This window comes from Dermacentor silvarum, chromosome 10 (genome assembly GCF_013339745.2).
Source record: "Dermacentor silvarum isolate Dsil-2018 chromosome 10, BIME_Dsil_1.4, whole genome shotgun sequence".
NCBI lineage: Eukaryota > Metazoa > Arthropoda > Arachnida > Ixodida > Ixodidae > Dermacentor > Dermacentor silvarum.
Window position 1 is genome coordinate 59,721,808 of NC_051163.1, and position 24,895 is coordinate 59,746,702.

Consider the following 24,895-nt stretch of genomic DNA (forward strand, 5'->3'; position numbering starts at 1 on the left):
AGCAACAGAAGCGCTGACTCGCGAACCGGAAGTCGCTAGCTGACGACATCATCATTTTGCTATCCACTTATTGCCGGCCAGACATTCCTTCTCCCCTTGCTCCCTCACACATGGCGCGTGCGCATTCCCCGCAGGCTGCGCTACGTCACACCCACGCTGCGAAAGAATCAGACGTTCCCTTTCAAAAACTCTTGCTCACTGACACTTAGCGCGTGTGCTCTCCACGCCGTCGCTGCGAGGATGTATGTACAGAGCGCCCCACTGTTGAAGGGAACACCAGAGCGCATGACGGCTGTTCGGAGCCTCCGCTGGCCGACGGCTGCAACGAGCTTCGCGCAGGCGCCGTGAGGGCTATGGGCGGTGCTCTTTCGTCGTCTGCAACCGTGCGCAACCACGCGTCAGATAGTAGAGAAACAAGCCGATCACGCCTTTTTAATTTGGCCGGGGACTGTACGGTCACACACTGGCAGCGAGACGTTGCAAAGCTGAAAGAAAATTAGGCGAGGTAAAATAATATTTTGGCCGTTCAACTCGACCGACATAATAATTTTGTTTTAGGGACGTCTCCTTGTGGTACAGCTATATTAAAGAATATTGCTCCGTGTGTAGTGCCCATCTCATTTGTACTAATGCATATTCGAGACGCTGCAGTGCGTAGGCTGAACAAAGAATCGACAGACGCCTTTAAAGAACATATTACTTCATAAAGAGCTAGCACTCGAGCTATCGTTGAATTACTGGAATCGACGCGCACAGTAAAATTTTATGAAGCGGGCAAATCATTATGAAACGAGAAGGCGAGCAAAAGGCGGCAGTGTCAATGCTGCTGACATTTAGGGCATTTATCTGAGTACAAATCTATCCAGTCGCTTTTCTTCCAGCTGAAAGGAAAGTGGCTGCTATTAAATATGAATTACGCGAGCTGCTTGCTTCGCGACGATCCGAAGCGCGACAACCGACGGTAGCAGACGCCGAAAGAGCCCCGCCCACAGAGCTCACTGCGCCTGCGCGACAATCGTTGCAGCCGCCAGCCGGTGGTGGCGCCGAGCAGACGCCACGCACTCGGGTGTACCCTTTAACAGCGGACCACTCTGTACGTCCCCAACACGTGTTACTCCGAGGTGAAAGTCCCAAACAGTCCCTCTCCTCTTGCTCCTAACTCCTTTCCGACTCGTTTTTTTTTTTTTTTTCGCGCGTGCGCACTGGTTCCTGTGGAACGCCCTCCTGGGCACGGACAGACGTTTTGCCTAGGCATATACAGCTTCGATGTAAAACCTGTAGAGCATAGCTGATTAAATCAAGCAGGCTAGGTAGGTGACCATTTGTCACCGCCCCGTTTCAGAAAAGATGTCATTACATCATCATCCTCATCATCATTTCTCATCTGACATTTCTCCGGCGTGAGGGACGGCAGACGGTGACGTTCTTCCTCGGACTCATGGTACCTGCGACGCACAAGTTCTCCGCTTTTTCACTGTCCCGCTTTCGCTGTCTGTGTTCACGTTGTCTGCATTCATATTGCTGTTGTCGACGCCTCTCCGCTTTGTTAGCTTTCTTTCTCAGGCGTGAGCGTGCTACGCCACACCCCTGTAACGGTAGGTAACCTAATGGTAGGCCAGTTAACGGTAAGAGGAAACCGATGACACCTCGAGGGGGATCTAAGTTAATCAGGCACGAAGGCGCTTGCGCGGACATGGGTCTGCTTGACAAAAGGGACGTCCCCTCGTTCGCTCGCCGCCGCCGACGGGACGGCACGGCCGGCGCCAGGAGGTCCAAGGTATTCATGAGAAAAAATAACTACGGCAAATTCGCGACACCACACCCCTACAGAAAACAGATTAAGCTTTGAGCGAGCTAGCTTTACTTCTGCATGGCTGCTACCATAGGTACTTGTGAAATATACTTTTGAAGAATGCTGGTAGCCACATTTTTGCGACAGGGCCATCACCCTGTCAGCGAGGGGTGATGCAGAAATCTGAGGAGGAGGGGGGGGGGGGGAGGTCAGGACATCCGGACATCCCCCCTGGATCCGCGCCTGCTCTTTGTAGGGGTAAATTTAGATCCAGTAAGAATTCAGTGTATCTCATAGGAACCCTGCACTGGCCAGAAGACACTGTGATTGTTTCACTTACAGCAGCAATGTCGCCGACGTCAGTCGCTTCAGGGCTGCGAAGAAAATGAAACTACCTTCCAGACGCCAAGACACGCTTGTCTGACCGTTACATACTGACTGCTGCCTTGTCCACAGCGCGACTTGGAATCTCTTGTGCTCCTCCAGAACCCATGTTCGTCCATATAGCTCAAGCTTCGGAACGACCCTTATGACGGTAAGGGCGTTTCCTAAGCGCCATCGCAAATCTCAGCTCAGCGTATTTCGAATATAGCGCTAGGCTGTTTGCTGTGGCGCTACTGTCTTCTGTGCTCTGGCGCTACGAGGTGTTTATACTATTTTTCACTTGACCTGAAAGATGCGCGTCCGGTGCGCGGTCAACTAGCTTTACTTATACAACTACAGGGGCACTTCACGGGACGGACAATAGACAGCTTTAGTTTAACGTTAGCGTAATAGCGGGTTTAAGAGAAATGGCGCTAACGTTCCGCAGACTAACTTGCAGAAAGCGAGTTTTAGTATACCTTGATAGCGTAGTTTACGTGCTGGACGCTTTACGAGCACGCTTTAAATTTCGCATACAGAGTGCAGCTAAGTGATTCCATGTATTCGTCATTCTTTGCGTTTGCGTTCGAAAAGTGCGAGAGGCAGCGCAATGAAAGGTGGGAGCGCGTTTTATTTCTACGCGGTGAAATCAGTACAAGCAGTACAAACTGTCGACCATAGCCTCCGAGATGTCCTGATCTCAGAGGCCATATGCCGTCACGTCTATCCCCCAACTTCGTCAATAGGTGACGCAGCTATTCCGGAAGTTTCAGAAGAACGACTAAGGAATATGAAAGAAAGCGAATGGGTTGCGAGAGTGTGCCGATATTTGTACAGGAAAATATTCATCGACGATTACAACACTCCCAAATGCGAAATTTGAGCGCAGCTGTATGCGTGTTTTCATTTCGGGATATATTGGCTGGCGCGGACAGTCTGTCTCACGCGGAACTTTGCAAACGGAGCGAAGTGTCGCGCGCTGCCTCGCTAATCGGGAGGTCGCGACATGCCGCGCCTGGATAACTCGTGGGCGCAATTGACAGTAGCCGCCGCAGACAGACCTCCACTCATTCAGCGCTTTGTTTCCATATATGGTATCGCTGGACGCGCTCCCCGCATGCCATCGGGGAACAGACGACGGCGCGCTACCCTGGCGCCATCTCGTAGCGGTCGTCGCCCATCTTGCGCGGCAGTACACCTTCTCCCGCATTCTCCATACCCTCCTCCTCTGTTTTCCTCCTCGCGCTGTCTTGGCTATAGCCGTTTTTCATCGCCCGCTGCGCCGCGCGTTCTCTCTTTTATTCTTCGCTGGGCTCGTTCTCTCGGTTACACCGAGGGACAACGCCGACGCTAAACGCATCAATGGGTGTCTAAGAGCTGAGCTCTAAAACGGGAGCGGCGGCGGAGTCTTACGCGTTCTCCGCTAGAGTCGGGCGATGTCAGAGGGATCTCAGGTGACATACCCGGCGGCGCTGATAAAAAGAGTGGTAGGCCAGAGACACGCTCTCTGGGTCGACCTCCTCTCCTTTCTCTTCATAAAGCATTCTCCTCCTGCAGCTCAACTGTTTGCTGATGCTGAGACCTTGCAACGGGCAGTTTCGTAAACGGAGAACGGCCCGTCTGAAACTGCCGTGGTAATGCTTTTACCATAATTTCGAGGCATATTGAACACAGTGCCCTTCCCCTGATCAATTTCTTCAACCCCTGTTTCCCATCCACAATTTGTTAAGCAGGGCTGACGTTAAAGGGGCCCTGAACCACTTTTTATCAAAATGGAGACCGACACTTGAAGTTAAAATAGGCCATTTCAGAAATACTTTGCCGCAAAAAGTACTTCAGTGCGTTCAGCAGAAGCGGAGTTATTGGCAATCAAACACGGCCTGTGTTTTGAACCCGTTCCTTCTTGAATACCCTTCACTGCGAAGGCTACGGCGAGGAGCGCCGTGGCCGCAACGCCCCGCCTTCGAAATGTCACCGTGTCCAGCAGTTCAAATTTAATTTCGGATGTTAACGTAGACGCCACGACTTCCGATTTTGGTGCCGACGACGCGCTAAACGTAACCCAAACGCGGTTGTCCTTAGCGAGCCGCAGTGCGCTTATCCAGTGGACTCGTGGCGGCACCCCGCGGTGGCCGCGGTGTGGCCTACCGCAGCGACAAATAGCAGCCGCGTATTGGAATGTGCTTTATTACGAAATAAAGCACACAGAAAGGAGTCAGGATCACGGCTTTTGTTGAAATGAGAGCGTTTGAGAGAAAGGTGACTTCGCGCTGTGTTTGCGAGCTCCTCGCACCGCGTACGACTGCACAACTTGGCTGAGGTGTTCACCGCAGCGGAGGATACCCCCAGACTATGTTATTTCACCAAGCCCGAGGGTTGATTCAGGGCCCCTGTAAATTGAAATTTTCATAAAAGCGGGTTTCTTGAATCTATAGATATCAGCGTAATATTAGTCTCTATCGACTCCAGCTTTCTGAACGACTACTACGAGACCAAGGCGTACCAAGACCGGCAGCTGACGCACTCTTCAGCTGAGCATGAGTACGGCAGCCGCAGGGCCAGCCCCATCGAGGCGTACAACATCATTAAGCGGCTGTCGGTTGACTGGAACAAGATAGTGCACCACTTCAGGGAGCCCGACTGGATGGGTGAGTATTCAGTTTATTGTATTTCTTTACAGGGGTGACTATACTAGCTTTACATGAAACCTTTTACGGTAGTGGGCGACGAGTCACACTTATTGTGACAAAATTGGAAAACTGAGGAAGCAAAAACTATATAGGTTCACCCAACTATCATGCACCAAGTTTTAAAAATATGCAAATGCCTCGTAGCTGGGCAGAAGCAAGGTAATGCTGTTTGCCATCGCTTGGCGATAGATAATTTTTTGCATTCGGTCTAATTACATAATTAGTCTTAATTAATTTATCAACTTCTCAAATATTAAAATTATATTAAAAGTGTCAATGAGTAAATTGTACATCAACATGAAAAACTCCCGATACAGCTTTCTGTTTCTCAATACGTGCTAAAAGTTTTTCCGAGCGTCAAAGAAGCCCGCGAATACACGCTACGGGCCTCGAGCGGCCAGTCGCGCGGCAATTTTGCGTGTTTTCGTGGGTTTCTTTCACGCTCGCAAAAACCACATCTTCATTCGTGCACTCACTAGCGAAGCTATGAACTAAACTGTTTCCCAGAGTATCTGCTATATAATCGATAGTGTAAGATAAACATAAATAATGCAGACATGCACATGTACTTCCCGTGATACGCTCTTTGTGCTTTGTACTTTTGTTCTTTGTGCTTTTAGCGCTCCTTTGTGATGAAGTGTTTTCTACTTGCCGTTGTTTTTATACGTGCCGTGGTGCTTTCTACCATGCTATTGTTTCTGCTTCTGCTTTTACAATTTCGGTTACTTCTACTTGCGATATCCTACCTAATTATTGAGATACATCTTTTTTTCTCAATTTTCCCATACTTTTATTTTTTTATACATATTTTGTATTGTATACCCCCTATTTTTGTACCTTTGTACTACTCTTTGCACAGTATTTGTACTGCCCACTCCTGCCTAGGGCCTGGTATTCAGGCTGGCAGTACGATATAAATAAATAAGGAAAGAAGTAAACAAAGAAGTGTTTTTCCGAGCGTGAAAGAAGCCCTCGAATACACGCAAAGTACCTCGATCGGTCAGTCGCGCGGCAATTTTGCGTGTATTCACGGGCTTCTTTCCCGCTCGGAAAAACACTTTTATGCAGCTCGTATTGAGCAACAAAAAACTGTATCAGGAGCCTTCATGCTGCTCTACAATTTTCTCATTGAAACTTTTCATCTAATTATTATGATTGAGAAGTTGAATAAATACTTAAGACTAATTATGCAATTAGGCGTTAAGCAAAAAATAATCCGGCATGTAGAAGACGGATTAATTCGGCAGATACCAAGAGCCGCGTATACAAGTGGTCACTTGGTAATATGATTGGGTGTTTCAAATCCTCTAGCCCATCCAGTTCCTGTAAACGTCCTCCAACTCTTAGCAACCCGTCCTGGCCTATATCCAGTCGTAGGGTCAGAACGCTGGAACCTAATGAAAACGGCTGGCCAGCCTGAAGTGTGGTGACCTCGGCTGGGAAGGCCATTTTTGGAACCAACTTGAACCAGAACTGCTCCGCGTGCTTTATTTCCCCTGACGTCAGCGGTTCAGAGAAAGATGGCTGGTTCCTGGAAGCGTTGCAAACAAACCTCAATATTCAGGCGGTTACTCGGAGAACTCTGGAGAGTGAGCTGTAGTTTTCGAGGTCCAGCAGTGGTGTCGGTTTATGTGCGGCTTGCGGTGACACTGCGGCTGGGCACACGGGCGCAAGTTCGCTGTTCAGGTCCTGCACCGTAAGCGTAGCGCAAGTGCTCAAAGGCCAGTTACTGTCTGGTTCGGACAACCACAGAGGCCTGATCCACCACTTTGTCTCTCGTGTTAGGAGCGCTGCTGATACTACGCGCGTCAAAAGGTCTGCCGGGTTGTCTGCGCTCACGCAATGGCGCCAAGTGTAACCTTGGGTCAAAGTCGGAATCTCGCGAATATGGTTACTTACGAAGGTCTACAAGTGGCTGGCGTCGCCAGAGATCCAATGCAACGCTAGCGTTGAATCAGTCCAGAAGGAAGGAAACATGATGAAACCCCAGGCATTTTCTGGATGTAATGCCATAATCTCACCGCCAAAGGACAATCAAGCAGCTCTAAACGCGGTAGAGAAATCGTCTTTAGTGGTGCGAGGCGAGACTTGCTAATAAGGAGCCGGACGATAAAACCGCCGTCGGCTAGTTGTTGACGTACAAACACTGCCACTCCGTATGCATGAAGGCTGGTGTAAGTGAAGAAATGTATTGCCATGCCTCATTGGTTTAGCGATGCCGGTGAGATGCAACGTTGAATGCAACGGGTAGACAGCACAGGCAGTTCCGATACCCAGTTCTGCCAGAAATCCTCAACGTCCGGTGGGAGAGGCTCGTCCCACTCGATGCGCTGCCGCCATAGCCGTTGAAATAGGTGTCGAGCTCTCACATGAAATGGAGCAACGAAGCCCAATGGGTTGAATAGCGTGGCGAAGGCTTGTAAAATGGTCAGCTTCGTTGATGACTGAGTTGAATGACACGAGAGGACGGCTTGCGTGGTAAAGATGATCTCATCCGATGAGTGGTCCCAAAGCAGACCAAGTACCTTGAACTTGGAGCCCTTCGCACTAACATTCTCAAGTAAAAGGCCGTCATTCAAGAACTGAGTGCAGAGTAAGCGGGAGTTTGTGCACCATTTTCTGAGTTCCATCCCTGCGTCGGTAATAATGGCATTCGCTTCCCGGTAAATCTTCAGAGCCTCCTCTTCGGAAGACGCGCCGATGACAAAGTCGTCCACGTATATAGAATGACCATTGTAGGCGAGCTGCAATGTCTGGGTGTTTCGTCTTCCATTTTTCGAGGTGGTACTGCAGGGTTGCTGACAGCAATAACGGGCTAGAAGATGCGCCGAAAGGAACCCGTCATGCGCCACTCGACGATTGTCGGTACGGGATGCTCACATGTCGGTAGTCGGTCGATCCACAGAAAACGAAGAGCGTCTCTATCTTCCGAGCGGATGTATATCAGGAGGAATGCCTTCCAGATGTCAGCGGTGAGAACAAATTTGTTGCACCTAAACTGCAAGAGCAGCTGCAGTTGTTCCGGACAAAGCTTGACGCCTTTATCGAGCATGTCGTTCAAATACGGTTCACCGCATTCATGAGGTGAGGCATCGAAGACCACGCGCACATTGGTAGCCATGGCGTCACGAAGTCATGGCGTCACGTGATGAGGTAAGTATTAAACAGTCTGTCCGAGCCATCCAGAAGGCACTACTCTCTCCGTATGGCCTTCCTTAAAATACTCGCAGATGACGGCATCGTATTCCCGTAGAAGTTCTGGCTGATGCTCAAACCGCTGAAGCTGACGCTTTGGCCTACCTTCAGATACAATCCGGTTCGTGTATGACGTGAGAACTGATGTCCTGATCATCAGCGGTACTATGTAGCGTCCTGTGCTCTTGTGCACTGCGCTCCGGAAGTTTATTAGCGCTGGATGCATGTTGGCGTCGTGATCATCCTGTATGTCAGTAATACCGATGGCATCTAAATGGCACATCTATGATTGTTCCCCTGGTATGGTCTCAGTGCGCCACGAGTCGGAGCAAGTCAGGAACAGGGCATTTTCACTGGTGTTCCGAGGTCTCAGACGAGGGTAGGTGCTAGAGTACATACCTTGAAGAACTAAGCCAAATGTAGTCTGACATAGTCTCTACTGCACATAGGTTGTTCGTGAAACGTTCGACGCGTCCGGTCACTACCCTCGAATGTACCCTGTCGCCTCGTCACCTGCATGAAGAAGGACAGCGGATTAGCCGTCTGCATTGTTGTGGTACTTTCATGCCCAATGGCTCCGGGAAGCGAAGGAACACCATATATAGCCGGTAGAATAGGTGGCGCTCGATGCCGGTTATGTCTAAAGTCCCTATATAAGAAAAGTACCGCCATCTACTCTTTCCTCCGTCGTCTCCTCTCCTAAACCGCTTCCTTTTTCTTTATTTTTTGCTTGCGAAAGCAAGTCGACGGTGGCGGCCCTAGAAAGTCCACGTTGAAACTTTCAGGCCGGGCGCGCGCCGCCGCCACCGCCGGAGACTGCGGCTGCGCAGAGGTACATTCAACGTAGCTGTAAGGCGGGGAAAAAAAAAACATAAAAAATTCAAAGCGCGCGCTATCATCATCCAATCGGAGATACAGGAGAGAGAGAAGCGGCGTTGATCAAAGGATGGCGGTACTTTTCTTATATGGGGACTTTAGTTATGTGTCCAGCAGGGCGCGTTGGTCGCCGAACCACGTGGCCACTTGTCCCAGCACAGAAAGTGCTGGAATCATCTGGCACGTAAAAACTGGTGTTTTGGTATGAGTTACGCAGATTGTATCCGGCAAGAGCCCGGTGCGCGCATACCCACCGATAAGGAGCCTGCTGACAGCAAGCTGCATAAAGGACAACGAATTATACGTCTGTATTCTTGTGGTACTGAAGTGCCCAACATTAGCCCCATTGAGTCGCGGTGTAGACACACGTGTACACGAATTTTTTTGACATTTTTTCTAGTGGTGGCCAGAACAAAACAACGGATATTAGGATTCGTGCAAATTCAACCCTCTGTGTAGTGAATGTGGGTCCGCTATATTTCAATGCTTTAATTAGTGCTACACACGACCACTGTGCTGACGGCACAACTATGGATGACGAGTTGTTCAGCGTTCCGCGTTCCGTCAGAAATGGCGAAAGTATATACTTTCCCCTTTCTTAATTGCAACACCTGCACTCATTATTTGCGCCAACCTGTGCAGGTGTTTTACACCAGTGATTGAATTCTTCCTATAAAGAAACACAGCATGTCTGGCTGTACAATAGGACGGTACTTAATTACTTCTTAATCATTAAACCTCAGTAGAATATGCACGAAGCATCTTCCTATTACCTTAACTCTTTTTGAATTGAGTGTGAAGTGCCTCAGAGTAATATCACAAAACTTCGACACAATTATCGACAGTCGAGCTTAACTAATGACTCAAGGGGTTACTGGTGCGACGTGTTATTCGCCCTTCTCTGCAATCTTCCCAAAGCATGTCCGCTTCGCCGTGCTGCAACAAGTGTCAGAGTTTGTGCGCTTAACTCATCGAGTTTCGTCCCTCTAAAATGGCAGAGATCGAGAAGCTGATGGTGGAGTCGAACGACACGTTCCCGCGTCCGAGCGACCTGGTGGACGCCGGCGAGGACGCTCACTGTCATCCAGAAGACGTACCGTCTCAACATCACCGACATGGCCAAGGGAGTAATCAAGGGCCACAAGGCGAAGGCGCAGTTGACAGGTACGCGTGCCATAAACGATAGTCTTTTGGTTTCGCTGACCAGTTGCTGGGTTCCGGTTGAGGTGGATGAAATTATATATTCTCATTATAAAGCGATAGCTTTAAGCGCCCCGTTCCGCAATGAGCACCGTGCCAACGCCGTTGAGCGTGAGCGAAAACTTGCTAGCAATCCAAGCATGGCGCCTGCCGCGTTTCTACCAATCACAAAGCGGCACGCGCCCCATGCTTTCTACCAATCATAGCGCGGTATCACGGCATCCGCGGCAGCGGCGGGGCCGAACGGCTGGCGGGCCGGCGGGGAAAAATTAAAAAAAGAGCCAGAACGGCCGCCTTCGTGCATAGCGTTCGCCGCCAGCGTTTCCCGGTAAACATTACGGCTACATGAGCTGCAGTTGCCATGAAGCGTAAGAAGCAGTCGGGAATCTTTGAATGCTATTGCGTTCTACTCTTAAAGTCGAAGCTTAAGCGTCTCCGAATTTTTGCTCTTCAGTACAGGGTAAGCATTTCTCAGTTAAGAAATGTGCTCGTTGAGTTACAGAACTTCTAAATGCAGACGTCTCAGAACTAACAGAGTTCTACTATGGAGCATATTCTTTGCAACATTTGTGCGCATCCAATTTTGCATGGTCTTGACAGCACATTTTAGATTTCTTTTCATTCTCACCGGAGAGAGGACATGCTTAGCAAATATAAAGAGCTTATCAAGGACTAAGCCTGGTTAGCTATGCTATGTTGAATAATTATACGCAAGAGATGAAAACTAAGGGAATTAACGACAGGAAATGGAACCAGTGGATGCGTCACTTAACATTTTATCGCTTTATCAGACCGATTATCTTCAAACACCGCATCATCTCTTTTATTATTTTTTTACGTGACCAGATTATACTTCTCCAGCGAGTGTATCAAGATTGCGCTTTCTTACACTAACTTTAGAAGGGAGAAGGGCCGGTACGAAGCACCAAATAAGATGAGTGCGTAGTATAAATGCAAGTTGACGCAATAAACGTGCTTATACTCCGTACACATAGGTTCTGTTTGCCAAAGCGTTGCCTTACCCTTTTTTTTTACCCCCGATGCACAGCGCGAGACTGTCTGTACTTCGGCCAGCTGCTGTACAACCAGTATGACTTCGAGCCCGCCATCAAGTGGTTCGAAGAGGCACTCACGAGGCTGAGCCTCGAGAAGCAACCGTCCGTCACGCCAGAGATGGTGCACGGTTACCTCGACAGCAGTCTCCTGCAGGTAGGCCCCATTCAATACGTGACTCTGGCTGTGCCCGCATTCGCAAGGAACATAACGCCATTATCTCGTGAAGGAACCTGTGGACAAAAAATAATAATGTTAAATATAGAGATAAACATGCACACACACAAAAAGAAAATTGGAATGCGATTCAACCTCCCGTTGAAGTCGATAAAGGACAAAGTCTTCGTTAGCTAGTTTGGGTTAAGGATGGGGTGCATGAACCGTATCAATTCATTCTGAGAGGCCCGCAGTTTCTCAACGACAGCGTCTCAATGCACTAGCTGTCACGAGAGAAAAAAATGCGAGAACGTTCCGCACCTCTACCACCAGGACTACTGGTACCAGATCTATATTGGGATCGCCGCACATTTTTAGACTGCACTATCTCTGGGATAGGCCCATGAAAGAAGCTAGAAGCATATACCCGATACAGAAGACAAAGGCTGACTCACCAAGAAAAACTTTTTCTTTAAAAAGAAAGCCGTTTTACATCACACTGTTCTGCGGTCGGAGTTAAAGCGTTCATTCGTTTCTCGCGAAGGAAATTGCTCCCAGCAAGACACTCCCAATATCGTTCCGCATTATTTTCACTAATTCAACATTTTTGCAAATATGTTTCACTTAGGGAAAATTATGGGGAGCAATGTTAAAAGTGATACACATTAGCAGTAGCAAGAAGATAGACGAAGAGCCTATGTTCAACGACATTAATTACACCCAAATTCCATTTAGTGTGTGGAACATTTCTTAAAAATATGTTCTACTTAGCGCAATCTATGTGCTACAAGATTAAATGTATAAGAAAGTGTAGAATGGGTAAAGAAATCGATGATTTGAAACGCATTTCTAGCCTCCGACACCGTTTCTGGCAGGGTTGTGGACGCTTTTTATTGCGATAGCAATTATATGGACACTCAAAAGCAGATTTCTGCCGTCGGCGTCGCCGTCGCCGTCGCAGTCGCCGTCGCCGTCGCCGTCGCCGTGAGGTTCCGTATGACGTCATTTGGAGATGAAATCGTCGCCGATGATAAGTGGTTCTTGAGGGAAAGGGAAAGGTTGACGCTATCTTCTGCAGCCCTTGAGGGAGCACGGCTCAGCGCCAACGTCGCCGCGCGCCGAACGCTGTATGTGCGAGTGAAAGGGTGCGAGGGGCGCGTCTTTCACGGGGAGTGAACGCACGGCGGAGAACAAACGCGCGTTCTGCGCCATGCTCGCTTAAGGGCTGCAGAAGTAGGCGTCTCTTTTCTCCTTTACAATCACCATATATGTAGAGCAAACGCGCCTTCTTCAGACGCGCGAGAGGCCGTGGGGGAGGGGGAGGGAAGGGAGGCGACGTTTAGCTGCGGCACCAAGTGCCTATTTATATCAGAGGCTCCAGCAACAGTCACCAACGCCGCACGCATTTTGAGCTAACGCGGGCAAAACGCCGATGGCGTCGACAACAGTTCTGCGTGTTGTTGCTACCAAAGCCGCTCACCTTACTTCGTATTACATTGCTGTGTTGCTATCGCATTCATTGCTTCGCCCTTAGGGCGAAACTGTGACCTTTTTTTATCCTTGGAGTACTGATGTAATAACCATGCGGCAGAGAATTAGCATTGTTTCTTATTTATCTTCTTCCAACGGATTCTGTTACTGTGCAACTGATCCTTAACACGCATTATATAGCCAGTGCTATGAACCTTATGCCTGGATGCATTTGTTTACCTTTACTTGTTCGCTCCTGCGGCCGTATTGCGCGTATGCATTCGTTTAGGACTGCGAAACGACGTAGGCATCTTGCAAAAAAAAATAATAATAATAAGCTTATTATCTTAGACGATTCGTGACATGCGTGGTTGATAAAAAAAAGTAGCTTGGCATGTTTTTTACTATGTGTAGCCGCTTGGATTTGTAGCTAAGTGTTCGTGGCATGTGTTTCAAGTATCTTTACCTTGTTAGTCTGCTCTGGCAAATATGTTTCACAGCTCTGTCATAGCTAGCGTGTCATCCAGCATTAGCTGCGTTCATTTAGATCGCTCTTGACGCAACTAACCGTCCATGACCTCCGTAACTAAAAAATAGATCCCTAGTTCGAAGTCAAGGCAACACGCCTTATTCTGGATGTAATATAAAATAGAAAGAAACACTTCATGTAAAACCGAAGCAATAAAGCTGTTTGTGCGCGATTAATTACAACTTTAAGTAATTGTTTATGGCCTAGATATTTTTAGTGCTTCTTCCATTGTCGCTACATATTCGATATTGCGTACGCAAAGTTAAGGGACGCCAACCCCACTGTAAAATAATTTATACCCCTTTTCACTTTTAATTGTGTAAATTATTTTACAGTGCACCGGGCTTAAGAAAGAACGCACGCAGGTATACAAAATAGCACCGAAGGAGTCTAAAAGGACGCAAGCCGGTCGGGGTGCTTTGCGTACGCGAAAATTCCTTTCGGTACCAAACCCCGTTTGCGTACGCAAAATCTGAACCTCTCATTGTATTCTGTGAACAACTAGCCATATTTTTCTCGGCCATGATTAGCATTTTTTTCTTATCGCTTTCGCCTCTGATCGTAAGTGAGCAAGCCAACAGTGAGACGAACTTCCATCTGGTCAGGTAACGCGCTATAAGAAACAAAGGTTTGCGTGTGGTCATGCACGAATTGAAAAGCTAGTCGATGTATCTTAATCCCGGCGGGTTCCTTCTTTGCAACTCAGTAGACAGCATACGTCGTCGTCACTGGAAGCGGCAACACCTGCGATTTCGACTAAAGTTTATTTTGATCACTCACCAGAGAGACACTTACTTTCGAGCACGAAGTACGACACGAGGTATCTCCACTAAAGGGGTCTGTATGCAGTCTGAATAGTTCTTGCGTTCTCCATACAAGTATACGAAATTTATGCTCTACTCTTGTAGAAAATTCATCGAGAGTCACAAGAAAAATGTGCGCCATGTAGGTATGAACTGATTTGAAAGCCGCGTGCAAACATTTTAGGGTATAATTCGCTTTCGTTGACGCACACAACAGCGCATAGCGCAATTATTTAAATCCTGCCGTGAGTCTGATATATTCAGTCTCGTCTAGCTGGAGGAACAGCAGCGGCAGCAGGAAGAAGAGCGCAACAGCACGGGTAAGTGGCACTGTTACGTCATCATTTTATTGTCGGAAAGCGGAGCCTTGCAACACTTCTCACTGATGCAGATCCGCATTTGTCTTCGCTTTCCGGTTTAGTCTTCAGAACGGCCTTCAGTCAACAACTGAATGGGAATAAATTTGCGCACCATATTGTAATTAATGTATCCGCCCTGTAGCAACTTTATATGAATAGAAGAGTTTTCATTATATATATTTAGCTGTAGAAGAGAGAGCGGGATAGAGTAGCTGATGTGTCTCTCTACCTGCATTCCATATTAACAAAACAGAACAAAAAAAAAAAGAAGTGAAGAACAGACCAGATCTCCATGTCTAACACCAAAGTCTGTCCTAGCGCAGAGGTTGTGAATAAGGCAACGGGCCTACTCATTAAGAGAAGCGGAAGAAATTTACTTTTTATTAGTAAAGGTGCCAGCTAACACGTACCATACTGTGGGAACTCCTCAGTTTTCAATGTTATTGCCGACGCTCTTCCGAAGGTGTTCTGACCTCCTCCATACCGCACCCCCCCCCCCCCCTCTTCCATCCATCCCCCTGCATTACATAGAGGTAAAAGATGTATATGCGCTTGGTAGTGCCTATTTTCGAAAGAATGCCTGCACGTGACCCAGCTTAAAACGCGTACACCGAAAGTCGCGAACGACTGAACCCTGCATTCATAACTGTGTTAACGACCTTCGTCCATACCTAAGGTCCGGCCTCCATGACGTTTTTCAGACAAAGCAACGGCGAAACTCGATAACATTGTGCTCGGTAAAAAAAATGGCAGCCAGCGCTACGCAATGCGAAGCATTGCTGTTTTGTATAGTATATATAATGGCACTCACGAAATCGTGGTAATTTGCTGAAGCGAAACATACACCACAGGTCGGGAAGATGGAATGTTTATATGCTGTTTAATTGTTAGATATGATAATTATGTACAATTTTACAATATTGCATTGTTAGAGTACGTACAATTAAAGACATCTTTACGGGTAAAAGGTAAGGTCCTCGAGCCGCAACCCACGGTAAGACCCACGAGTTAAGTTCCTCCTCGTGGGTCTCGAACCAGAAACGTGCCATTCCTGTGAGATGAAATATGAGTTAGCTAGCATGATGGTCTAGTCGCAGTGGTTGCTTGCGCTCACCGGCTTATACAATTGAAGCCAATCTTCATTATCAGTGTTGTCGATGCCGGAAAAGGTTCCTGGGTCACGTGGCTGTGCCTGAGTGTCGCTTGCCTGTTCTTGAGCCCGCAACCATCCACCAAATACATTACGGCGAAAAAAGACGTAAGAAATACATTTACAGAATATTTGCAATAACTGTAGCGGCTGACAAGATGGTGGTTGTTGTTCGTGTTACCTAGCTCGCGAAGTTAAGAGCGTCGTCTTCATCGGAGTAATCGTAAACGTCTCCTTGATCAGCATGTCACAATATGTACATTGATCAGAGATTCAAGCGCGATACCCGGGCCGCGTGGCGGCCGGCGGTTTTGAACCACCGATGAACGCTGGGCAATTTCTGTGGGGCCAAATACAGTCACATTGCACCCAAAATGCTCTCTATTTTATCGCATACCATAATTCATGAGCTCGCTGTACCCAGAGCCCATCGACTGCTGGAAAAGCACCCGCAGACATGCGCTCCAAGTGCCGCGTTTGACTGACTGAACAGTGTACATCAGTTGACATACTCAATACTCGTCGATTCACTGATTGTGGTTTCGAGCGTGTCTTCAGTGGTGGCATCACTGGCAGTTTCACTGGTCGATGCACCGGCTCGGGCGAAGCAAGCGCAATGCGCATCACTGCTGACGTCAGTGCGCACTTGTGGAGGGACGGTACTGTTCAAGCAGCAGGTCGTCACCGCCTAGGATCACTGGAGGTGCAAACGCAGGAAGGAAACGCTATCAACCATAAATGGTATTCTTCATTTAGTCCGGTTTAAAAAGAAAGAAAATATACGCAATAGAATGACAACAACAAGTTCGGTGCCGCCCTACTTCAAAGAGGGCGTTTGTACTACATCCATTCTATTCATAGTGTCAGTCATTCCCACATCCACTCATTCATACATTCACAGCAGTGAATACGGCGCATCAAGCGTAGAAATATTTGTTATTCAAATTTATAGGCCCTCACGTCTCGATGCTACGTAGAGGAAGGGGCAGGGAGGTACAGTGATAGAAGTTATCACATAATAAGGTTACACTAATAACACTATAGGTCGTATGCTGTACTTTAGAAAGATAACATGCGGTTTCGAACACAATAAAGACGACAGCCGTATATTCTGTATTATTTTTATTTGTTTTGAAGAAGTTCCATGTGGCCCTAGACAAGTCAGTTGATTCGATCCTGGACGCTTTTCGGCAATGTGGGAAGGGCTTGTCTTTGACCCATGAGTTACCTTCCGATGACTCAATGCAGTTTTTAGATTTATGCCTGGTTTTAAGAGAACCCGTATGTTGAGCATATAGTCGCAGGGCACGTAAGGCACTGTTGCCATATGACTCTGCGCAGCCCAAGTTAGTTAAGAGGGGCATGGCAAAGCTTTGCCTAGGTTCTGCTCACAGAAAATCACGCCCACATGCAATGCAATATAGCTTTAATGAGCAGGTATGGCGATTGGATAATGCCGTTTTCCCTTGCGCGGTCGTACCGGCAATAGCAGAAGTTCTTCTGCGTGGAACAAAAACAGATACGTCCCGAGCATGCACTGGGCAGCTAAGTAGGAAGCGTCCAGAAGTGCTGCCATATCTGCATCGCGTATCACACAAGGAAGGAAGGAGGAATAGACAGAAAGACAGGGAGGTTAGCCCACCTGAAAAAGGTAGCAAGCAGGCAGAATGAGCCGATCGTTTTTTCCACCCCGCGCAAGCTGGCCGGACTCTGTCCCAGGATCTCTTCGGTATATATAAAGAAGAAAGAACCTGGAGGTTACGGATATCAACACGCTCTGGGCGGGGGAGGGGACGGAGGGGGGGGGGGGGAGGAGGGAGTACGTGAAGTGCGTGGTAGGCGTGGTATACGAGATACGGCTACCTTGTGGAACTGCGTATGTAGGGCAAACTGGACGCTGTGTTAATGAACTGGCAAGGGAACATGAGCTTTCAACTATCAATACAGGAAATGCGCTTTTGCCTGCGCATTGTCAAGCTTGCATGTGCGTTCCGAATTTCAGAAAAATCAAGATCTTGGGTAAAAGCCGAGATACAACAGCCCGGATGTTTATGGAAGCCTTTTACGTGCCTCTGAGAGGGAAAACTTGCGTTAGTGACACATCCATATCTTTAATAGATAGTGAGAAGTGTTTTTTGTTTTTTTTTTTTTTTTTTGCGCGTGGCTTCCTATAATCGGCGGTTGTGTTACTGTGACTACATGCTTTTGCGCATGTGCAAACACGGGTATATAATGACGAACGACGAAGAATAAAGCTAGTTGAAAGTTAGCGCTTGTCCCTGTCCCTCACTTCGTCCTTGTTTGAATCTTGCGCAGTATGTTTGTTTTCCTCGAAGCAGTATTATATAGCGAGAAACAATGAGGCTAATCTTCAAAAACTTTGGTTGCCCGCTATAAAACCATCAAAACTGTGCAACAAAAGGGCCCTGACTAACTTATGTCACCTGCATGCAATACGAAACTACGAAAAAATAATTCTGGTGTCCAACAGATTAACTACAATAGAGCGCGGAGCAATGTAAGAAGCAGCGATTTACTAAGTGGCAATGTGAACGAAAAATAAAAAAAACGAACCGCGGTAAATCCCGGAAAGGAAAGGCTAACATAAGTGTTGCATGGCTCCAATAACTTGTCTGGTTGTTTTTTGAACTTAGGCCGTTTGTGTTGCTTCTGTTCTCGCGGGTATATGCTTTGGTGCAATGAAGAACCTCACGCTGAAGTCAACCCGAAGGTGCCCACCCTTGCAATGCCCTTCGCCGAAGGTTTCCAGGAGACGTTCAACGGCCTCTGCCGCGGAGAAAAAATCCGGGTGAGCCGCTTAGAAACTTTCTTGCTGCGTGAGTGTTTTTTTTTTTTTTTTCGAGGTTTCCTTGGTATTCGCGCTTGCTGCGTCTTTCTGTCATAATGATCAGCACCGTGGCATTGCCCCTCTGAACTTACTCCGGCCGGAGCTGTATCATCTATTCGCGAAGTAAAACCAAATGAAACAATTCGCGACAGCGAATAAGAAAGGCTGAAACGGATGACTTCGGAATAAAGCACACCTAAGCAAGCGACAGCGCGTTATGATCACGCGAATGACAAGATGTAAAAACGCAGAGAAAGGAGCTACTGATGCCAGTTGCTCAGGTTATTTGAGTACATTCTTTAACCAAAATTTCGTACGACTTGTACAAAGGTAGGAAACGTTTATATCATAAGCTGCTCCGTTGGCTGTAATGTTTTAACGGCAGCTGCAATGGCATATAGTCCTAGACATATTCTATGCTTTCAAAGCTACGATGTCAACAACAGCCTCTTACGATTGCTCGAATGCACCGTTTAAATAATGTAGTATATGCGAATACAAAGTCTGTTCTTCGTGCTGCAGTCTGTTTCAGCGCCTGGTGATTCGTACGGCATAACTAATGTTGGGGGACAGATTATAGGCGCTCCCCAGTGTGCGCACAGTAGCACTTCTTCTTTCTGGGGTTTTACGTGCCAAAACCAGGTCTGATTATGAGGCACGCCGTGGTGGAGGGATCCGGATTAATTTGGGCCACCTGGGGTTCTTTAACGTGCACTACAACGCAAGCACGCGGGCATTCTTGCATTTCGCCTTCATAGAAATGTGGCCGCCGCGACCGGGATTCGATCCCGCGATCTCGTGCTCAGCAGCGCAACGCTTAAGCTGACTGAACCACCACGGCGGGTCACAGTAGCACTTCTCGGTGCACCAAAAGTGCAAGGACCTTGCGCCGGCCTCGACTGAACCATGAAGATAAGCCTATACGGCAACCGTATACGTACACATACTGGTACACGCGCCCTCTGGAGAGCACCTCATGAGCAACTCTGAGCACTCCTGCTCACCCACTAAAAGTCAGTGTTGCTGACAAGGAAAAGAAGACTTTTGCCTGTCTGACTCTCTCTGTTCGCTCTATTTTCCTGTGATAGCTTCGCTAGGTAAAGTTACTAGCTGAAAAACAAATAAGCAATTAATGCGACTAACTTTCACTGATGATCAGCGGCAGCTGAACAAAGGAAGCATTAGCCGCGTGGCCAACGTTCCAATAAATTGCTGTCCTGATGTATACAAGTGGCCTTGTCGAGCCAAGAATCCTTCAGTACGTTATTCAAGTCTCCGTTGCTTCTGTGATCCTTTTATATTTTTTCGGCGTTTACTAACTTTTTTTAGCGAATATGTCATGAAATTTTGTAAATAAGTTTCCCAGTAAGGATCGTACTGAGTGGCAAACCACGAAAGCCACGCAAAATTTCCTTGCCAATTTACTACAGCCAACTATGGTAGAGCTTACCTAAGTTAATAACTGTGATAAGACTAACACGATCGCTCTGTTCTCAATAACTATTAGCTTTTGAGAACAGAGTGATCGTGCTAGACGCCGTTTATTATACGGAGAGAGAGAGAGAGAGAGACAATAACATTTATTAGTCCCAAATGAACTAATGCCCCAGATCCAGGCCTCCTCATAGGCTCATATGCCTCCGGGCCCAGTACGTTCATGACGTGGTGCACCAGTGGCGGCCACTATAGTGTGGTATTTGTAGTTTTAAAAAATGATTTACGACAGTCTCTAATCATAAATTTGAGGAAAGCTCTATACGGGTTTCCATTTCGCGATATATTGGCAAACTGGAGCGGACAGTCTGTCTCGAGCGGCACGTTTCAAACAAAGCGAAGTGTGGCGCGACTGCCTCGCCAATCGGGAGATCGCCAGAGGCAGCGCGAGGGTGACGCGTGGGCGCGATTCAAAGCAGCCGCCGCACACAGACCTCAGCTCATGCAGAGCTTTGTTTCCATATATGGTATCGTTGGACGCGCTCGCTGCATGCAATCGGCGAACAGACGACGATGTGCTACTATGGCGCCATCTCGTAGCCATCGTCGCCGCAAAACCCGTCTTGCGCGGCACTACGCTTTTCTTTTCACGCTTTCGCCACACACTCCTCCTCCGCTTTACTCTTCCCGCTCTCTTCGCTATCGCCGTCTTTCACCTCCCGCTGCTCTCCGCGTTCTCTTTCATCCTTCGCTGTGTTCGTTCGCTCGGTTATGAGGGACAACGCCGACGCTCGCCGCAAAAACGGGCGCCTAAGAGCTGTGCTCTAAAAAGCGCGACAGACGGAGAGCATGAGGACCACACAGGACGGGCGCTGCCCTGTGTTTTGTGTAGCAAATGCATATTATAAGATTACACTTGGCACCGTTCATCTCGCCCTTACAAAATTTGTTGCTAAAATTTTGTTGCCTTTCGGATTACTATTCGTAGCTTTCAGTATACTTTCTGTTGATCATCATGTGTAATCGCGTGCAATGATTATCATGTGTAACTGTTAGAAAGGTGTGTAGTGGTATGCTATTGAACCGGAATAAACAAACCTCCACAGCATACATTGCACACAGCTAGAGCCCAGTCATAGCCAACAGCAGGCGTTCCATGAATGCGGGCAACCGAGCTTATACTTATTACGTATTGTATATACGTCACTCCGACCCTGTGCACAGAATGCTACCGAAGAGAAGGACCTGCGCTGTTACCTGAGCGTTCCGCACCCATACTTCCGAATCGGTCCAGTCAAAATGGAGGTCATGAGCCTAGACCCCTACATTGTCCAGTTCTACGACGTCATCTGGCCTGAGGAGATACGAGCAATCCGCAACCTAGGAGAGCCCAAGGTGAGTCAGTTTCTGATATTCCGCGGAGTTAGCATTACGCCCGCTTGTGACGAACTCTTTCGTTTTCTCAACAAAGACCAGTGGAGGAAAAGTTTTTTCCAACTAAGCGTCCTGATCGTGCCATGACACGATCAGGACGCTTAGTTTCAGGACGCTTAGTGACACGATCAGGATGATCTGGACACTTAGCAATGATGGCTGTCCCCATGGTTGCTGAGTGGCTAAGGTGTATGGCTACTGAGCAAGAAGTTGCGGGATGAAATCCCGGCCACGGCGGCCGCCTTCCAATAGGGGCGGAATGCGAAAACACCCATGTACTTCAATTTAGGTGCACGTTAAAGAACATTAGGTCGCCCAAATTATTCCTGAATCCCCCTCAACGGCGTGCCTCATAATCGGGTCGTGGTTTTGGCATTTAAAACTCCATAATTTAATTAAGCGTCTGTTTATCGCATTACTGAAAGACACTTTGTCACTGGAGTGCCATGCACAGCGTTTTGTCGGTAAAGCAGACGAGAACATTTCTATACTACTGCAAATGTTTCGTGTCCACCGTCTGTATCAAAGTTCACCAGTTGACCATGATTGTGTCGCCAATGTGTAACCCAAACCTGCCAATATCACCTGTCCCTATGTTATTTTGCGCAGTGTTCCCCAAAGAAAGAGTACGTTCTGGAGTTGATTTGAGAAGGCTATTACTTCCCCACTACTACCCTTGAAATAAATAAAATTATTAGAAAGCGCACATAGGCGACCTTGCTGATACATCAGTGATGCCAGGCGGCATAAGTAATCCCACTCGCTGCTTGCTTCTATAATTCTCGGAAATTAACATTCCTCGGTACGGCTGTCAGCCGTGCTCCTCAATCGCATTATTTAATTAAGCTCTGAAACCAAAGGGACGGGTTTGTAGACAGTCATTCTCAAACTGGCAGAAGCGAGCAGCACAGGTACTCATGCATAACTGCTGCATAATTCATAGTGAATATTTAGGCAACAATTTCCCGGATTTCCTTTCTTCTGAATATGAAAAATCCGCTCTCTTGCATAGCACGAAATAATGAGCACGCCCGTAAAAGCCGCCTGCAAACTGGGACGCCTGATGCCAGGCTCTTCTATAGACGATGTTAACCCCTTTAAGAAACTACCAGTGAGCAGTAATAACTGAGAATACAGGGAAAACGCTACGTGGGCTTTTCAAATTTTATGACCACTAAGGTCAACGCTATAGAGTTGCACTGCACTTGAGAGCCATATATTGCGCGTGCATGAGCTATTTAGACTTTTTTTTATTATCAAGTCCTTTTTTTACTTCCTTAAATATTTAAATGCCTTTTCGATGACACCATGTGTCCCATAGAATTGTGTAAGACTCTTTGCGCATTTTATACATCACAGTGTCAGAGCTGTTCAATAACATTGCTTGTAAAGCAAACCCCGGTCATATACACCTGTATGTTTCACCGATATGTTTGAATGTCGGGCTCTCCAAGTGGACCAGAGCTTGCAAATTTGCAGTCTGTCGCTGCCGTGAAGTTTGTAGATTTGACGAACAAATGCCCGCGGGATCTTTCTTGTCAACAAAACACTGGGAGGGATGTCACGCGTGTTAAATTTACTGACCAGTATTTGTCATAGAAGTTGACCTAATTGGAGAATGGGCACCTTAGACATGTACACAAGATATTACTAGCATTCGAAGTTTAATGTACTACCATTTAATAATAATTATACACTGTGCAAGAAGGGATATCTGCAAAGTACACTAAAGAAAGGAAGTAAGATATTACCGCTTTGTGTTAGCCAAATTCAGCTCTTAATCTATATTCGTAAAAAAGCGCACAGTACTACGGAGCTGACAAGGTTCCTTCGTAGTGAACACCGTTATGTCCGTCCAAAGATTATCTAGACTGACTGAATAATCTCTAAACTACTCTGTATAATGTGTATAGTCTGGATAGTCTGGAATCTGAATAGCCTGGATAATCTTCGCTAGTCCGGATCATCTCCAGACTAGCTTTAAAGAATGCTGCATAACCAACGCATTTTACGGCATTGAGGACGACGTTGTTTTGAGTTTCGAGGACGCCTGCGAAACGTTAGACGAGGATGACTTACGTTTGAAGGCAAATTCGGGGGCTTCGACACGCCCTTTTTCATTGCACTCACAATCGATACCGACCACGCCATCTCACTCCGGGCATTCACCACCACGCGAAAACCGTTGCGGGTTTTCACAGCGCTGTGGAATCGGGTTTCTTCCCGCGCAGCTGTCCCGCGCCACAGTCCGCGAGGCGGTCGAGCAAATGGTGTCCCACGGCCGCATCAGTCAGGTGGCGTGGTTGAGCCCAGACACTGACCCGCTGCTGGAAAGGGTCAACGAACGGGTGGCCATGCTCACCGGACTGTCCACAGACTACGAGGGTGGCGACTCCGAGATCCTACAGGTGAGCATTCATTACAAAAAAAAAAAAATTGGCAGCCGATCCACGAAGTGAATGCTGATGATGGAGCGAAGCTCCTTGGACGATTACGGCTGCTGCTCGAGCTTTCGCTTCGGGGTCTTGCTGCCGTTGCCGGCGTGCTGCTGCTTCTCGTGCTCGTAGCTCGGGGTTAGCTTAGCGGCGTTGCCGTTGGGCTGCCGCGTCTCGTTCTCCAATTGTAGGATCAGAGTCACGATGTTTGCGCTTACGTTCGCGCTCCCCCATACTGCAGTAACACCTGCGCGCGGTCGGTATGCGCGCTGCGTGCGCTCTGCGAACGGTTCTGCGCATGGCGTCGTGCGCTTGCTCGGAAAGGGGTTTCGGAGCGGCGCCGGCGCAGCGCAACACCTGTGCGCGGTCGGTATGCGCGCTGCGCGCGCGACGGGGAGCTACGACGACGACGGCGACAACGGACATCGTGAGATCCTAAGGAGCTTCGCTCCTAAAAAGAAAAACAAACACTTCTACATGTATGTGCGAATCTGAGCAACACGTACATCAAAGGCAGTGAGGCCGTGTAAGGAATTTTTAGAAACCGTTGGCAAATCCTTAAGGTCTGGTTTATCGCAGTTTATCTAACCAAGACTTTAAAAACGCTTAACTATATCTGGTACAGGAGAACGTGAATTTGGCCTAGCTGGTGTTTGCTGCGTGTCATGCTGACCGCTTAAAAAGACTAAGTTACAGAAAGAAAAGCACAAAATGACAACATGGGCGGTAACTATGAACTGATTTATTCACGGTAACAGGTAGGAATACAGAGACAAATATGACATACAGAGAGCGCAACAAGTGGACTCATCAGCCTAGCGTGGCAACCGCTTATCAATAAAATCTTAGCGGTCAAAAACATTAGTGGTAAACATCATCATCATCATATATCATCATCATCAGCCTATATTTATATCCACTGCCGGACGAAGGCCTCTCCCTGCGATCTCCAATTACCCTTTTCTTGTGGTAGCTGATTCCAGCTTGCACCTGCAAATTTCTTAACTTCATCACGCCACCTTGTTTGTTGCTATCCTCGACTGTGCTTCCCTTCTCTTGGTATCCATTCTGTAACCCTAATGGTCCACCGGTTATCCATCCTACGCAT

At 47.7% G+C, this 24,895-nt stretch overlaps 1 protein-coding gene across 6 annotated transcripts in view; it reads left to right on the forward strand.

Moving 5' to 3' along the window:
• Nucleotides 1–24,895, forward strand: part of LOC119465735 (prolyl 4-hydroxylase subunit alpha-2) — a 253,637-nt gene that overhangs the window by 72,088 nt on the left and 156,654 nt on the right. For 2 of the 6 annotated variants that reach the window (XM_049657516.1, XM_049657517.1), the window contains exon 2: nucleotides 4,625–4,803. The exons of 3 other annotated variants lie outside the window; for them this stretch is intronic. In XM_049657516.1, coding sequence (XP_049513473.1) covers nucleotides 4,625–4,803 — 179 coding nt within the window. Of the gene's footprint in view, nucleotides 1–4,624; nucleotides 4,804–11,164; nucleotides 11,326–14,401; nucleotides 14,448–18,341; nucleotides 18,446–21,142; nucleotides 21,314–23,583; nucleotides 23,761–24,895 lie in introns of all 6 variants that reach the window. One more of the 6 variants, XM_049657518.1, reaches the window with a different exon arrangement.